The sequence below is a fragment of the Argopecten irradians genome, chromosome 3, assembly GCF_041381155.1.
Source record: "Argopecten irradians isolate NY chromosome 3, Ai_NY, whole genome shotgun sequence".
NCBI lineage: Eukaryota > Metazoa > Mollusca > Bivalvia > Pectinida > Pectinidae > Argopecten > Argopecten irradians.
The window spans coordinates 31,103,906-31,123,291 of NC_091136.1; the positions used below are offsets into that span (position 1 = coordinate 31,103,906).

General features: G+C 33.0%; 1 protein-coding gene across 4 annotated transcripts; it reads right to left on the reverse strand.

The window, feature by feature from the left end:
* Positions 1-281: 281 nt before the first annotated feature.
* On the reverse strand, positions 282-17,468 carry LOC138318188 (protein YIF1B-B-like). 4 transcript variants are annotated; one of them, XM_069260361.1, is made up of 10 exons: positions 17,231-17,468; positions 15,101-15,214; positions 14,759-14,812; positions 12,269-12,420; positions 6,601-6,705; positions 6,204-6,282; positions 5,390-5,447; positions 4,631-4,786; positions 3,971-4,064; positions 282-3,591 (listed from the first exon to the last, which is right to left on the reverse strand). In XM_069260361.1, the coding sequence occupies exons 1-10, from the start codon at positions 17,268-17,270 to the stop codon at positions 3,436-3,438; spliced, it is 1,008 nt and encodes a 335-aa protein (XP_069116462.1). In that variant the 5' UTR covers positions 17,271-17,468; the 3' UTR covers positions 282-3,435. The 4 variants fall into 4 exon arrangements, with proteins under 4 accessions (XP_069116462.1, XP_069116463.1, XP_069116464.1 ...); XM_069260362.1 differs by having other exon boundaries at positions 17,243-17,466; XM_069260363.1 differs by lacking the exon at positions 14,759-14,812 and having other exon boundaries at positions 17,231-17,464.
* Between the last annotated feature and the right edge of the window lie 1,918 nt (positions 17,469-19,386).

The following is a 19,386-nucleotide window of genomic DNA, read 5'->3' on the forward strand; positions in this document are numbered from 1 at the left end:
GGGTACAGTAGTCTACGATACGATCGTAGACTGATAAAAGGACCAAATCCAACATGGCTGCGTATAAGTCATGTTTTCCCCCTTTCATTCACAAAATGCAATAGGCAACCTATAGGGACAAAGCATGGACGAAAGGTGTTTTGAATGGCTTACCATCTGAACTCACGATGGTGGGCTAATAAATGATCTTTTTACAAAGAAAACGGAGAACGATATTCAATTTTCAAGCATATATAATGAACAGCTAACTAATTATCCGTAAAATATAAGAGGAAGAATGATTCACGAAATTTACATCACAATTTTATTTGTTTTGCTGCATGCATCGATATATACCAAGGCAGAATAATGTCTCGGAGTAATCCCCTTGTCTTAAAAACAAAAGAGTTTGGCAGAAACAGTCTCAATTTATGCAAACTAGAACAAGATCAAGCATTCTTAATAAAATATCCAGTGACTACTGGAACACACTCTTCTGTAGGATATCAAAATACTGTTTTCACTACAAGAGGAAGCTTCATAGTGAGGAGACCTAACATCTGCTCATTGGCTTATCACAATGTCTGTTTTACACACAGTATCCACATGACACATTGGTCTGACTTGAGTAAAGTCCCTTTGCTGTATGTTTTGTACAATTAGGATCTATAATATGAATGACTGCTGAGTTATATGCTCTATATAAACAAGTGCAATGTGGTGATATCCTATTATCTTTTACATTAGAATACTAAATATTAATATTTATATGCAGAAGTATTCCGGGACAGTAAGGTTTTGTTTTAAACATACTAATTCTATTTTTGGCTTAGTTTTTCAATTCATCTGTGATGCCAGATCCTCAGATGTCCCAATTTTGATATACATGTACATGTAGTTGTAAGATATTGGAATGATAAGCCCAAAACTGTAGTGTGATAATTACTATCAATCTCTTATTCAATTCATGATATATTGACAATGTGTATATATCACAGACAAGTAACAATATCGTCATAATTTGTTTTAATGTGGTTCTTACCACATGATTCTAAAATGATTTGCTCTATAAAAAACTTTAAGTGTATAATATGTAGATAATGACATCAAGAAGACAACGTTTGCCATGGCTTAGGAAACAAATCTATAACTTTAATATCATGTTAATGGTTATGAGGTGTTAACAAAGTTTCGTAATTTGCCTGATATACGACTGTCACAGTATGCCATGAGAAAATTTGAAATAATTTGATTTCTGTCATACTACCTAGGTATTTAATGAACTCTTGCAATTAAATGACCAATTACTTCAAAAAGAGTTTTTCAAACGGATACTTTTAGTATTGATACTCTTTAACAAATTTTTAGTATTGATACTCTTTAACAAATTAACGTAGACCGTCCCTTCTGTGACGTCATACGTTTGTTACGTCGCTATCCGAATCCCGGCAAACGTATTTTATTTCTCCGTACCCACCTATTACAACTCGCTTCTGAAATCGGCATTCGAGCAAGTATTTCGTCTAGAACCTTTTCAAGTGTTTACTTAAAGTGTATCAATATAAAGGTGTGCCAATCCGTAAAAACTAACAAGGGTAGATGAATAACATAAAACGTTGAAAAGTGCTACAGATTCGCCTATTTTTTAACATTTTCAGACCAAAATTTAAGGGGTTGTAGGAAGCAAATCGGTCATAATTTGAAAAATAATGCGGTGATGTATACTTTTTATTGGCTTTTCGTATTGCAAATAAGCCAGTCTTCATGGAAATTCTAAAAAATCGATTTTTCCTGAGATCATTTTTTCAGAAAAAAAGAAAATATTACTATTTTTATGCAATTTTTCACTAAAATTGGGTCCGGACTTAATTTTAAAATAACGATATTTCGTTTTATTGTGGAAAACCTAGCTTATTGGATATAGTAATGAATTCTATATCACCTACTGAAGGTATGAACATGTTACAGGTATATTATTTATATGTTAAGGGATGCTACAGGGAGGAAATATTATTTATTTAAAAATCCTTAAAATCCGGATTATTAAGTCATTTGTACATATCTTTAAGCAACCCTGGAAGAAAAATTAACCCGGTGACATATGATTTTTATGTGGTTTTTGTGATCAGGGTATACCTAAAATCAAAATATCAAAAAATGAACGAAATCCATGAGAGGAAACCAGAAGGGACGGTCTACCTTAATTAAGAATTCTCAATCCTTGACAACCAGCAATGTTTGACTGACTCTAAAATGTTTTATATCACTGTATGTGTATCTCTATAGACATAAGTATTATATTATCTTTCAGTACCGGTACAGATGTTATCACAACTACAGTCGTGTTACCTTCAGTGATACAAATTGCCACTGTAACAGCCATTAATGTCAGGAACTTTAAAGACCATAACTAAATATATTATGCACTATAATTTCCTTAGGTAATTTGGAATAATTTTCTACCCCTTACATTTAGATAATAAGATATTTATATTGTAGAAATATAACAGGATATATAGGCATCAAGAAGTGACGTAAAGCACAGTGTAGCAAGGCTACACAAAACATTTTTAAATACAGCTGGTGAAAGTTGGAAATAGCTCAACATCAAAGCAAGTAACTTAAAAACATGACATCAGTTCTGTACATTGTATGTAACTACATATATTTGTTATATATGTAAAATATAACTGACCATATCAGAATCAAATTATCAAACAGAAAATGTATTTAATTATATACCCTCCTGTTTCACTCAACTGTTATTCTTCCACATGCTTCCTATCATTCACAGATCCAAGACCATTCTCCTTTCTCTAAATACTAATGCTTTCGTAGACTAACAAGCATGCCAACAAATAGTACTTAATCTCACATTTAAACCATATTAGCCATGCTCACCAAATACCATAATACTTATATATACACGGACAGACAATACATCAAAATGGTATTTAAAAATAATAAGTTATCAAGAAAAGTCAATAGAACAAAAATACATAATGTAGAGCACTGGTTTCATACATCCCAATCAAGTCATTTGCAGTGATAAGGTCAATGTTAAAACTAACACTAAATTTGTACATAATTCTAATGATGTTCAATTTAATCCCCTTTCACTGATACAACCAGATGTAAAAAACACCACCCACTTCATTTGTGAGTATTTCCTTCACCATATTACATATTACACAGAGTGAATCTGATTTAATAGTAGTATATGACAAAATGCTCATTTCTAACTTTAAATGAAAGCATTTTTCAATATTTAATGCAAATATGGCCTTATCCAAACCAAACCCATGTCAAAGTGTCAGACTGTTTCTCGAACGAGGTACCCTGTAGTTGTACCTCATTAATCATGCACCACATAAGAAATAGCACACATCCAGATAAATGATTTGGTTTTCATGGTCAAATGTTTTATCACACACAGCAGTTTGGCAACAGTGGCGATCATTTCCTAACAAACATGATATGACTGGTAAGCCACCACATCATCAGGGGCTGTATAAGGGATATACATAGTATCAGGTACAGACTACGCTTACTTCCCTTTGAGAATCCATCTCCTTCAGAGTGAGGTAAAATTTGAACTCGTAAAGATTTTATCTGTAAATACAATAAAATCAATGATAAAATTTATTTTGCACCGTTATTGCTCAAGTATTATGATTTATCTAGAGTTATTTCCCTTTAATTAAATATCTCTTAAAGCCTCATACTGGTAGAATGAATTGTGGAATTCATTATTATTAATAGTATTGAACCATGGAATTGTTAAGTGGTTCTCTAATGTTTGTAACAAAAGGCTTTTTTAAGCAATAAGGTACATGCAGATAAACAAAACACAATTTTGTAACAGTTGTGATCTTATTTACCAGATAGAAATTTTGTAACAGTTGTGATCTTATTTACCAGATAGAAATATGGAAGAGAATTATCATTTTTTTACTGTTTATTAGAAATGTTCTGATATAGAATGACTTACCAAGAAAAAAGCTATGCATAAACTAAACCATAAAAGGACAACGTAATATCCTGTTGACTGAAACAGCAATCCCGCTAACAGACTCACGATCATCCTGGAAAGGAAGAATTTTTATAATAATAGAAAGAAACATATGTCTACTTAAATGATACTTTCTATGTGGGTTTAAATCTTATCTTTCCATACTTACTTGCAATAATATAAATAATGTATGTGTAAATGTACTTGTTGTTGAAGGTTAGGTATTTTATTGCAATTTGGTATTAAGTTTAAAATGTCGTAATTTAGCTTCTACATCCTAACTGTGCCAAAATTAAATCCTATAAAATTTTGTAGCATATTGTTATATGTCACTAAGACTATACATGGATGTCACTTACATTTAATGAAGCTGCTCGTTGAAATTCAAGTGCTGACCTACAGTAATCTAGCAACTATATTTCAATCACATAAGGATACATTTTAATATTTCTCGCAAAATGATAACGAGTCATATTTTTGCGAGAATGTGTCACTGAATCTTTGAGAAAAAGTTAAGATTCTCATTTAAAGTAAAGACATAATAACAAATCTCTGTTCCCAAAACCAAGAGTAGACAACTCTACTTAACAACCAGAATTGATTCTGTTAAGTTTTTTAACCATCCATGCACTAACTTACCCTAAAAACTTGTATCCACAGAAGGCGAGGATGTCTAGGTACTTGAGGTCTGTATTGATATTCATCACATAGAAGGTAAATAGCAGCACGACCAGCTCCATGATGAGCCAGACTAGTGCTGTACTGGCCTGTGTTCCTAGCTGCTCTGGTGTAAATCTGTAACATATTTATTGTGTCACTTTAAATATATCAGTACCCAGGAAATCTTTACTCTATAATATTGTACAGTTAAAACAAAAAAACGTTAATCAGAATTGAAATACAATTTAATTAAAATAAGTTGCTCTATGATACACTCCAATACAAGATCTAACAACTTTCCTTTAGAGGTCACCTCAGCATGACCCCCATGGTTAGCTAGTCAGCATGTCGCCTATCAAAATTTTGGTGTGGTCAATTCTCTCGAAAATATTTTCTAATTCTATGCTATTAAAAGTGACCAGAGATGTTAGATCTTGTATTGAACTGTATTGTATATAGCATCATAGTGGAGCAGAATTATAAGTATGATTTTATTGAAGTGGAGCGGAATTACAACTTGAATTAATTTTAATTAGATTGGACTGTAATACTATGAAAAGTGATGTAGGAGAAGTAGTCCTGGGATTTCTTTTCATACCAAAACTCAAGTTTTTGACAACTTTTCCCCTTTTGTAGAACGCTTTATAGAAGATTTAATGCGGAGAGATGGAAAGACACAACACATACTCTTGTCCCAAAGGGACTGATTGGCTTCTAATGATTAATTAAATAATACACCTGTTTTGTGTTCCCATCACTATGCCTGCGACTAGTACATATGTTACAAAGGCCATCACTGTAAAAGAAAGAAAATGAACTTGTCAAACAGATTATTTTACTTGAGATGCTATCATGTTAGTGTGACAATTGTGTAATTAAGATCTTTTGAATGAAAAATGTTATTTATTAAAGAAAGTTAACTTATTTCATGGAGTGTGTATTTAAGTTGTTACAATACATCATAATTTATAATCGGTTTTAAATCATTGAATTATGTTTGATGTAAGTTTTCAATATCAAAATGTTTATCTTAATGAACTACAGTATCATATAAAATGCACATTAGTTACAACACTGTATTGTAATGCACTGTAAAATTGTTGTTTTTATGCCTGATGCATGTTTAGATGGAAACAAACCTGAAGAAATCACTTTAAAATTATCAATAACACTGTAAAAATGTAAAATGAAATTGTAGACCACATCTTGGCTTCATGGTCTGACCTTATGTACTCATTTCACTGCACTGTAGACATAAATTATAATAATTTTCGGCTGTACTGCCAAAAATCATTTTTCAGCTGCAATTTGTACAACCTATGCATTGAAAGTATTGTAATTCCCAAAATGTTGACAATTTTTGGTGGTGAATAACATGTCAAAAACCCTTCCAGATTTACGAATATGAAAAATAAGGCACATTTAGCTTTAAATTCTTATAATACATAACACTTAAAATACTTACAAAATATTAAAGCTGCAAGGATATTATACTAAGCTTAATTAGTACTAGTAATGTTTCTAAATCACTACAGTAAATACTTGAACTCACCTGGGATATAGAGATCAGGAGCGTTCACCTCATACCTGGGTGCTACAGGTTCATCCTGATTAAACTTTATAGACCAATCCTATCAAAACATACAACAGTCATGCTGTACTTTCAAATGTCAAGTTGTCACTATAAAGTCATAAAATTAAAAATATTTATAGATAAGGCACATACATATGCAATGTTATTTTCAAATGGAACATATTTAGAATCAAAATTATAAGAAATTATGCAATAAAAAATTTATAGCATATCAATAAATTGTCTTATTCATGTATACAGCTTTTAACAGCTATATCTTTTCATAAAGTGATTATTTTTGTAGTTAGTAATCATATAATAACCTACACTTTTCTAATACAAAAGATCAAAATAGCTACAACATGTAAGTACTTACTGAGTGAGAGAATGGGAAACACAGCAGACCTAGCTTCTTCCCTACATATGACGTATCAACGGCGAAATAATACTTCAGCTTAGATGTGGCTACATATTTTTCAAGCTGGAAAATACAAAATATAAGAGGCCCATGAGCCTTAACTGTCATCTTACTATTGGCACAATGCAACACCTCAAAGAATGTAGTTGTGGCACACAATTAAGGCTATACAAAAGAACTCTTTTAATAGAAGAAGTTCACGTTCTGATATATCTGATGAATTAGACCATGTCAGAATGAAGGTTCCTTGATCCCCACCATGCTACAAATCCAATATCCAGTCTCCAGGCCTCTTAGTTATTTACAAGAATATGCTTAAAGATTTTATCCTACATGTATTTGATCCCTATATCCTTGAATGATGGTCAAGGTCATTCACTTGAACAAACTTGATGGTCAAGGTCATTCACTTGAACAAACTTGTCACAGGCTCAATATCAGGTCTTTAGGCCTCTTAGTTATTCATATGAAGTCGTTTAAAGATTTTAACCTATTTGACCCCTGTGACCTTGAATGAAGGTCAAGGTCATTCATCTGAACAAACTTGGTATCCCTTCATTCAAGCATGCTACAGGCCAATATCAGTACCCTGGGCCCTTCGGTTATTGAGAAGAAGTCGTTTGAATAAAAAGTTTACGCACGGCGCACAATGACAAACGATGCATGGTGACAATAGGTCATCCTGACCCTTCTGGTCAGATGACCTAATAATTGTTAAAGATGCTCCACTTAAAGACGCTGACTAATGGTATTTTTCACTATCTAAAACAGGAGCAGACAATTTAGTATTTTTCTTCAGTTACAAGAAATACTTACTTTACACCATTACCAACATTGAAAAGTTTGAGCTTCTAATTTTACTTCAAGCTAAAAGTATGAAAAATAATCAATTGCATCCCAAAAAAAATCAGTGGCACTATATCCTATATGGAATGAAGTACTGATTGCGCATGCACCAAAGGCAAAATGAATTATTTTATATTATTTTCTGTGTTAATTAGACATATATATACACGATTAAACACCAATTATTGTTCAAATGATGAATATCATTTATGCTCTGTTGGGGGTGGAGCATCTTTAATTGATAATATTTACATAGTTATTGCACCCTTACTATGTAAACTTAGCAAGCGCAGTTGGCATTCATCAGTCCATGAACTGCATTCTGGATATAATGAAGTCATAATTATTGGGAAGTTATAATTGTCGTGCCAGCGAATATGAAAGATGGCCGTTCAAATGGCTCTCCCGTCTTTGACGATATTCTGATAATGAATTCTTATTCCTTATAGATGCAAAATCTCTTTCATCATTAAATTGTTATCAAATGTAAATACAAGAGATCCCAGAGGGGTCTTGGCGCCCACCAAAGAATGATCTTTGTCTGACAATGGAAAGATGGATCTTTTCTCTACTTTTCAAACTTTTTCAAACATACTACATGAAATGTAGAAGTTCTGTAGACAGATCGCTTCAGTGCTTTCTGAGAAATAGCAGTAACAAACTTCAACTATCAAAATCCAAGATGACTCCTTGGTAGCCATCTTGTTGATCAAATGGTCCCAAATCACAAAATGCACAACTAGGGCCCTAGGGGAACCTACATGTGAAATTTGAGATAGATCCCTTCAAAAATACCATTTTTGATGAATGTTAATATCAAAGGAGTAGGTGCAATAAAGGTCAATTTTGGCCCCAACAGAGATTGCCTTTATTTTGATACTATATATACATCAATATATGGGAATTATAAAATGCACACTTTCAATACATTCTGTTATGTTGTTGCCTAGCAACAGGCCTGGCAACGAGCATACAGTATTGATGCTAAAACAGACACTTGAATTGCTTTTAAAAATTTCTAACGCGTAGATTAAGGTGGAAACTTTAAGAAAGTTAGTACTTTGTGATGTGTATAAGAAATCATCGAAACCATGTCATGTTTCATAACACTTAACCATATTATAGCCCATAGTTACACCATAGCAACCATTTTCTCTCCATAGCAACAACACTCTAGACACTAAAAACACAAAATAATGAGATTTTAAAGATATTTAATCAATCTAATTTTACGTCTGTTCATTCCATTTCTGTATTTCAGCAGGGTAGTCTTCACATTTCTTGAATTTTATATCAAAGTCCCAAAAGGATAGCAACAACGTAATATAATCACAATCTTATGGCACTACTACATATGTACACTACGGTACTACTTTACGATATGTATTACATGTATACGCTCGCTATTTACAAAAGTAAAATCGACAATACTTTAATTCATGTAAATATTTCCAAGTGCAATAATGAAAGATAATAGATTTAGATACATGTACAACAGGTCATGTTTAATTTACAAGCATTTTTCAACCGCGCAAGTGACTTCGGACTTACACCTTTTCAATGTGTTCCAGAGGTTTGTATCCTGTTCTGGGAATTACGTTACGTCACATCTACCCTTTCTTATCAATTAATAAGCTGTTTTTATGTTATTTACTTTCAAGCATGATCTTTTAATGTAAGAAAATACTTTTGACAAGCAACGCCAGTGTCCTTGCAGTGGTTTATTCCTAAATATTTAGTATTAATACTGGTAGCATGGCAACCATACAGTCTTTCATTAAGAAGTGTCCCTTTTTCACAATCAAATCAAATTAATCGTCTAGGCATCCTACCATACAGATGTAAATATAATCAACGCTCAGACCACGAACAAGTTGTTGTAATATACATGTATATGTATATGCATTTTAACATTTGATCACAGTAAAGTCAATGGTTACATGTATAACTACCGGGAAGTATGTACATAGTACATATGTTGACTATGGTAATGGTGTCCTTATTATTATTATTTTTTAATTATGTCAACTTGAATAAAGGAGAAAATAGATTGAACAACATATTCACATACGGTTATATAGGTTAAGAATGTTCCTGGTTCAATATTTCTAAATATAATATTTTAAATTGTAAATGGAACTATAGGCCTACTAAAATAACACATGTAGGTATAGGCCTAACATATTATTACTGAAAGGCCCGCTACCTTTCCGAAAGGGCTCTTTATTCTTAAAATTGGAAAGTAAAACGAGATTGATAAGTTTGTAGATTTGCAAAAGTTATTAGCGTTCTGTTAATACTTCAATTGGCAACACATTCTGACCAATTTATTCAAAATAACCCTAATGCTATTTTCATAACGCGGGTCGTATTATGTTTTAGCCGTCGTCCTGACTGCGCCAGACAGCAAAACAGCGAAGTGTACTTCACTGTTAAAATAGATTACGAAGGAAAGCTTGCATTTGTTAAGTGTTGAAGCCTTGTGTTAGGTCATCGATAAATATAATTTTCTTATACAATTAATGTTATTGAAATAATATTAATTCTTTATTTCGGAAAGGTAATTGGTCTTTAATATATAAATATATATATTTTTTAGGAAAGGATGAATTGATAATTTCATTAAAAGTTGGGGTTCAGAAATTAAAAAAAATATATATATGTATAAATGTCGATTCGGACTCACTACCTTCGGAACAGGGGACAGAACGTCACGACTGCCACGCATGCTTCGTAATTAGTTGAAAAAATGAAGATATGTATCCTTAATAATCTGTAGCACTCTAATGTAAACAATTTTTTTGCTAGATTAGATTTTATTATATAAAGGTATATAACGCCTTTATGATATAAATACATCTATAACATATAGAGATAAAATACAGTAGTTAAACCCATGTCCAGTGTCCTACCGTATTGCACTACTCTAGCCTAGCTAGCTAGTAGGCCTAACGTTAACTGTAGAATCGCCAACTTTTCAGATTTTCAAAATTAAAAAATGAACATTTTTCACATAAAACACACAGGCTTATACATGAAAATGGTGTCAATGAATAGGATTTACTGTATGACGGAATGATCTATGTTGAACTGAACGTTAACGTTACTGTACTTGGCCTACCAACGATACATGGCTTCGAATTTTCAGTGACGTAGGCCTACCGAAATGTCAGGTCATTGACGGGTTCCCATCTATGATCAAAATACCTCTCGTGAGATATATAGTAGTAAATCTATAGACTATATATATCAAGAAGAGTATACTTGATTCTTCAATTGAACATCACGATCCATGTTGAAACGACCGGGAAGACAATGTATATAGAAAATCAGCGTAAACATCGCCAGTTACGCTGTGTCAAAACACCGAGTACATTATAAAGGCGGGACCGTAATCCGGGCAAAAGAATACGGACACTATTTTTATCGCAACGTTTTCGCTACAGAAAATTGAGAAAGGCGCTTACTGCACGGAGTAATAATTTTATACATCGTCATAAAACTAATCAAAATAATTACTAATATTATTTTTATTCCTTAGTTCATATATGCACACTGAATATGTTTCCGATTTATTTTTTCCGGATAAATAATAGCCGTGCCCGATACCGTTTTATGTTATTATTACCGCCGCTGCGATCTCTGGTTCGTTAATTTCATAGAATTTTCTTTTTTTCGGATTGGCCGCATTTGTGTCCAAATTCGACATTTTGCATAAAGATTTAAATTTTTATGTTGGTTCTGTTGACAAAAAATGGTGTTTGGACAAAGCTGCGGCCAATGTGAAAACTACGCTTTTTCAAGCCATTTTTGCAAGAAAATGTATAAAAATGCATGAAATGGCCTAAATATATCGTCTTTTAACCCATCTACAAATACTGTAAGTGGAAAATCATCTTTGATTGCGAAAATATCGATACTCAACTCTTTTGGAAAGCTGTGTTTGTGAGATTTGACATTGTTTGAATTTCTATACATTCTGGGGCCATAATTGCCCCTTATTGTACCTACTCCTTTACATTGTCTTTTCCATAATCATCAGTATACACAACAAGGTACCTAAAGGAACCTACACGTGAATTATGAGACAGATCCCTTCAGTACTTTCCGAGGAAATAGTGATATCAAATTTGACTATCAAAATCCAAGATGGCTGCCTGGCGGCCATCTTTTTGACCGATCGGTCCCAAAATGCAATATGCACAACTAGGTACCAAGGGGAACCTACATATGAAATTTGAGACAGATCCCTTCAGCACTTTCTGAGAAATAGCGATAATAAACTTTAACTATCAAAATCCAAGATGGCTGCCTGGCAGCCATCTCATTGTCCGATTGGGACCAAAATGCAATATGCACAACTAGGGCCCAAGGGGAACCTACATATGAAAAAGAAAGATCCATTCAGTACTTTCTAAGAAATAGCGATAACATACTTTAACTATCAAAATCCAAGATGGCTGCCTGGCGGCCATCTTGTTGACCGATCCGTCTCAAAATGCGTTATGCACATCTTTGGCTCTAGGGGAACCTACATATGAATTTTGAGACAAATCCCTTCAGTGCTTTCTGAGAAATAGCAATAACAAGAATTGTTAAGGGACGGACGACGGACCACGGACAAAAGGCAATTTCAATAGCCCACCATCATCAGATGGTGGGCTAATAAGCATTGAATAACGAGCAGTATTAATAAGAAGATGTGGTAATTTCAAGTATATAATGAATAATGCAAGATTTCATACATGTTAAAGATATTCTTTTCAAAATGAAAACCTACATTTTTGTTGACGTAATCTTTTCCTTGGTCAGCCAATGAACTACCATACTGCATAGCCATATTGGTCATCATTGGGTCGTTAATAAACTGTTGTCCAGGAAACTGCATAGCTGGGTTTCCATAGCCACTCTGATCATATCCTTGTCCCATTTCTATGGATAAAAGAATGTCAAACTTTGATCAGCAAATGTAACTCCTAAAATGACATAAATAGATCTTTCTACCTATTTTAAAATACATGTATTCTGTATTTGCAGAGTTACCTGCCCTTGTGGTAGGTATTGAATGTGACATTGTGTTTGAGAGTGTATCATCACATTTTTCAGAGAAAACAATGCGATTTTCACTCACAAAATGATGACATCACAATAGATAGTTTAAATACCTGCCCAGTAGGGAGGTAACTCTAAAATATACAAAGATAGAATAAATAAAGTGCAGTTTATGCCACAGTACAGAAGATGATCTGTGATAATAAAGTACATTCATCAAGCTCAATGTGGAGAATTAGCCTGTATAAAAGATGTGTTACACTAATTACATTTCTAACAGAGCATGGACTCAATTTTAGATACGTAGTTCAATAGATTAGATTTATAAAGCTGACAATGGGTAATCAAAATTTAAATGTAATTGAATACTATCGGCAATCAGCCACTAATTAAACCTGTTGACATCTATAAATTCAAATATATACTTATTGTAGATGGTAAAAGTATGTCTTCATAATATTCAAAAAGTTCATAAATATTCCTCAGCATAAGAAATACTAATACTGAGGGTATGTTTTTAATTTTAAATATTCAAAACTATTCAAATTATAGGAGTAAAATACAGTTTATGACATTTTAATAAAGGTTCTTCACAGAAAATTGCCAATTCAATAATTTTAAGTCTGAAACTAGTGAAAAGACAAAGTATAAGCTTATACTGAAAATAATTACTATGAGTATACATAATGCATCTGTGTACATGTGCCAATTATATATCAAAGCTATTATAACACTATGATTATGAAAAATGTTTTATTATGATACAGTAAAACCCCTCTAACTCGAACCCGGATTCCTCGAATACCCCCTATTCGTCGAACTGGTCGTACGGTCCCGACCGTCTCTCTATATAATCTAAGTAACAAAACCCCGGATAGCTCGAACAGCTATTCGTCGAATACCCCTTATTCCTCGAACAGAAATATGTCCCCGTTGCATCAAATACATAGTATTTACCCATGTATTCGTCGAACAGGTGTTCGGCCCTTGAGATTTTTTTATCTGTGTCACACCTGACTGCACCGACCAACATGGATAATTGCTCACGATCTTGTGTTTATACAATTGGCGTGTCAAGCCTTTAGGTAATTAAGGGATTAACGGTGTCATTATTACCTACCTACACAATCGCAAGCCGTTGTTTAATGCTAACTTTATTTAAATATTTCAGAAAAGGCATTAAGTTATTAATGTTTCTCTCGTAATAATTTTCGTTGTAAATACGGAAGTTGTTGATCCGTGTTAATAGAAAGTACGCATTGTGAAATGACAAAAGAGGCGGAAGATATTGCTGACGTCCGCCTAATTATAAAAGTTTATTTTTTTTTTAAATTTCTTCGTTGGTTTCATTCGACAGGCTAACACAATGTTATTTGCCGAAAGATGTAAACGATATCAAACGATATATGCAAAGTACATTTTATCAGTGCGTTCCGTATCTTTTCATGTAAATTGTATTTTGTAACTTTACTCGTGAATACTAAATAGACATCTACAGATGTATAGATATCATTCCTTATGTCCGTAAATATGCTGGTTAATAACTTTATTGTGAGTATGTATTTTGTAAATGTTTTAAATAATTTGTGATAATTAAATAATAGAAAATGTACTCCTTGTTGACCAATATGGATATTGTACATTAACCTAGATGACGAGCGCTTACTCTGATGTGAATGACATTTGATTTAGGGCTTTCTCATTAGCTTTTCCAAACGCTAAATTTATGTTATACATTTTTTCAACTTGATATTGCTATCAATACAACACTTAAATAAAGAAATCCAAAATGCTGAAAGATAGGGTAATTAAAATGTCATTGCCGTGCATTGTTTGTCATAGTTTGAAACCGGACATTTTAACTGTCGATCTTGACCAACCTCGGATGAGTCGAATACCCCGTATTCCTCGAACTATTGACCTGGTCCCCTGCAGTTCGAGTTATAGGGGTTTTACTGTATATGATATTAATTGTTGATATTGACAAAATATGGCATTTATTTAATCTGATAATTTCATAATTGCACTATAACAAACCATCATTGAAAATCAGTCCTGTTAGGTCTATATAGATGAAGGACAGTAAATGAAGGCTGACTAAGAGTAACACTGTAATTATGACGGTTATAAATGTGGTTTTAGTTAAATGCATTTGGAGTATATAGGTAATAATACTCTAAAATGGTAAGCTCTAAATGATGTGTGTTCATGTATATACCTCTAGACGGGGCCCTGTAACTATTGTTGACATTGTAACCATAGTTACCATATCCTGCAATGTACATAACAATGTTTCAAAAAAGAAACATGGCTAACTTATTTCTGAATATATTAAATTGTACATTCAAATCATCATGCTTAGTCCATTTACATTATGAAACAAAATTATTACTAACTACAAATACCAGGCATGTAATGTAGCATAGCTATAGCTACCCATATAACTATGTTGATGCAAATTACCATAAAGTTTCCATCAATCAAAATTAGTTCTTTATAGAACTGTACCTAATTCAAAATTAACTTTAGTGTTGATATCAAACACATAAATAAGAATTACCTGCCCCTGGTGGTGCCCCATAACCCTGCGGGGGCGGTGGTTGCTGCATACTGGTGTCTTCAAATAATTGTGGCTTGCCCTTTTGACCTTTGGGACGCCGCTTCTGGCTACTCGCTGCAAATTATCAGTACATACATAAAATCTAAAAACTCAAACTGCATGGACAGGATAAATAGATAAAATCTACATATCTTCAAGAATTATATTTCAATTAATTTAAAATACAGAATTATTTTGATTTTCTAAGCCTTTTTCTACTGATTGATCTTATACTTGAGTTTTACAATGCATGCTAAACATCTAAGATAGGTAAAAACAAACCAAATTTCAAACTAGGGTCTGGAGAAAAAATCTACAGATTGGCAAAAAAAAACCCAATTACATTCTGTACTGACATAAGGAGAAGTTTAGGATATTGGAGGCATGCATTTCATAACAAGATAGATCACATCAATTTAAAATTTTAAAACAATAAGAAATATACTAGTGCGTAATATAATCTGAAATTTAACTGATTTTACTATTTACTTGAGTATACATATATGTAAATAAAACAAAAACAGCAATATACAGGACAGAAAGATACTATTATAATTCCAATTACTGTACATATAATGTACCGACTATAACATGATAAAATATTGTAGGTTTTCATCAACTTGGTAACTTTGGATGCATGCAATAGGTGCTTAATATATATATATACTGCTTATATCAAGAAAAGATCCTCTATAACATTGACTTATAATAAGCTATATTCATATAAAGGTACGCATTGAATGGAAATGAAGCAGTACAGGAGTTCAAATGACATGTGATATATGAATTCATACACATGTACATATATATACGTATTCTGAAATTTCAAAGCAAGCTAAAGATTGGAATAGGGAGCAAAATAATGTAAGGACACTCAGCATCAGGTGTTATGTAGGAATATATTATTTAATCTATACTCTAAATTAAATTCTATACTGATTAGATAATATATCTTTATCCTTAGATACTGAAAGTTTATTTTGATTCACACAAAATCAAATCCAGGTATTGTTTTATAGTCCGAGCCCCTTTAAAACATTGGTACCCTACTTAATACCCACTGTAGTGTATACAGGTCTCGTATGTAGGTCTTTGAAGGGGTAGACCTTTAAAAAGGTGGGAGGAGTGTAGCCGGAGTGGACTGGGCTGATCATCAGTAATCAGGTAGTTCAATCAGTAGAACACTGGCTATATATCTAGTGTTCGGAGGTCCCGGGTCTAAGCCATGGTCTGGCTGCTACAGTTTCTACTCTCCTCTTACATAGGTTATAAAAGAAAATAAACAACAACATCAACACATCATACTACATCTATCCCTGTATGCAATATACTGTGAATAAACCAGATGCATTTGAGACGTTTGAAATCTCATGATCATTGTACATGTATTTCCCGCTTGGTCTTTTTTTTTTGCATCTCAATCTGGGCCTAGCAGGTTCACTTTAAGTTGAGCTGTAATGAGCTTGTGTCGAGTGTTGATAAAATCTTGTGTTAATGAAGTCTTCTCTTTATTTGTTCATCAGTTTAAACTTCATAAACCAATCGATCATCGATGATCTTATGACTTTTTTTTATGATCATTATTCTAATTTGACTAGCCTAACAATCATATGAAGTTCTCTGACTGATGGCACGTCAGGATCAGCTTCAGAAGCTTTGAGACAGTCGTATTTGTGGGATAAGACTGGCATAATATTGTAGGAATATTCAAGACAGTATGTAAACATTCATGCGTTGCTGAAGAGAAGATTAAGGAGGATACAAGAACTACTCGTAGGTTATGTATGAGCCCCTAACAATCAAATGAAAGAAAACTATACACAACACGACTAGGGCACACAATGACGAAACATTCATTCACAGTTGGCAGACGACTTTCTTCATTCAGCCACAGGGCCTCGTTACTATGTAAATAGACGTGACCTATCTTATATATATCATCAATAGTAACGAGGCCCTGTGATTCAGCCTCCCAGATCATAATGCAATGGACCCGAGTTTGACTATAACGTAAACCGAGCGATTTACAAAGTCATAATTAAAAGCACCGCAAAAAAGCACAACATCCAAAGTTACGTAAATTGAACCTACACTTTGACTTACGCTGTCGGAAACCCGACGGGACATCCATAATTAGCAAGTAGAAATAGCGAAAGTAGGCCTATTCTACGTGTGTATGTCTAGTGACACACTTCATGAGTTGGCAAGACACACAGACAGACGGAACCCTCGTTCTGAAAAATAAGGGAAGTAACTGCGTATTGCCTGGACATCCAATGACATTGCTTGCTGCCTTGAGTCAAGAGAAATTTACACTTTTTCAATCTACATTTAGATCGACTATGTAAAATAGATTATAGTCATTGCACCATGTAAAAAAAAAAAGAAAAAAAAACAAAACAAATATCCCAGAAGAGTAAATACCTTTAAGTTTTTGTTGGAAATTATGAACATTAGGCCTAATCAGTTTTAGGCTATACTAAAGTATTCTACTTGCATCTAAATCCCTGATATTTGATATACTGCAGTTTTTAGGGCATATGTGAAAAGACCTATTGCATGTTTTTGTTCTGGTTTTTTTATTATTATTATTATCATTCTGCACAGAAAGTTTTGCACAAAGGCAAGAGGAAACGCCAATGAACATGTAGGGCACGAGTTGAAGGTGTTACAGCAGCATTTTTATGTCGGTCGAAAAATCAATATGGCCGCTAATGACCTCATTTTCGGTTACTACTAAAGTACGGAACGACGGTTTGACACATTTCTTTCTGTTTTAGATACGTTATATAAAATTTAAAAAAAAAAATAAAAATAAAAAATGGAGCAAATATCATGATTAATGTAACAGTTCAAAAGTGCAATTTTTCGAGAAAAAAAATCAAAAATAATCTGCTTCTCAAGTTCTAGAAAGCCCAGAGACCTAATATTAGGTATGTTGACATAAATGTCTACCAAGTTTCATTCCAGGTCAGATGGGTAAAAAATCCTAAAATTTTCAAATGACTTCTTGTGACGTTCTAAAAGTCCAAGAAGACTAATATTATAGGCCTGTATCATGTGGATATAAATGCCTACCAAGTCTGATGGTATGATTGACCTTGACCTTCAATCAAGGTCACATGGACCAAAAATCCTAAAATCTTCAAATGAATTCTTGTGAAGTTCTAGAAGGCCTAATATTAGGCCGGTAGCATGCTGACATAAATGCCTACCAAGTTTGTTAATATCAGATATATTCACATTGAAACATATTCAAGGTCACAGGGACCTTAACCGAAGTTCCTTTTTGGTGAAAATCCCGTCAAATTGTCCAGTGACAATTTTAATTTCATACTTTTTTATATGCTCGCCGTTCTGACACAACTGATTCTCATTTTGTATTTAATGTTATATAGGTTAGTAAGAAGGCCGTGCGCTTACTAATCATGGGATATGATTTTTTTTCCAAATATATAATGTCAAATACCTGCATAGTAAATATATTTATATCAGATGAAATATTCTATATCTGCAAAATGTGTTCCGATCACTTATAGAAATTCTTAAATTTTCACCAATGCCATGATATGGATATTTTTTTTTATATCTTTGCATTAAGGATGTACACCTCTGAGAAGTCAAAATTTTCTTGTATTAAACTTTTTTTCTCATATTGATTATTGGAAAAAGGAGTTCATACCATAAAAGAAAATAGAAGAAAAAACATATGTCCGTGTGCTCGTTTTTTGAGCTTTTGTCACTCAAAGACACCTAGTTGACAAAATATTGGATTTTATGGGAATTTTGCCATTTTGAACATATAAGATAGAGATTAAAGCCATAATTTCCTAATGAGGTGTTTGATATGTATGGATGTTTGTAGAATTTATTTTCCAGTAGTCTTCTTTAAAAATATACCAGTTTTGATCAATTAGACTAATATTTTTTCTCAGAATAACAACATATGCTACCCCTACCCCTTAATTTTGAGCTACAAAATGCACCATTTTCAGCCATTTTTGCCAAATTTAACCCTTTATAGAAAAAGTTCTGGTATTAAACTTTTGTTATTATTTTGCATATCAATAGGGAAACGGTTGTTCTTTCTAAATCAGGAAGAAAAATTGGGGGGTCTGTGTGCATACGTTTTTGCCCCATTTGAATTTTTGTTATTTTTCAGTATTTTAGAGTAAAAAACAAAAGTGCCCAAATTACCATTAAATGTGAAAATAAAGTCACAAAAGTGTATCGTTTCACATATTAAT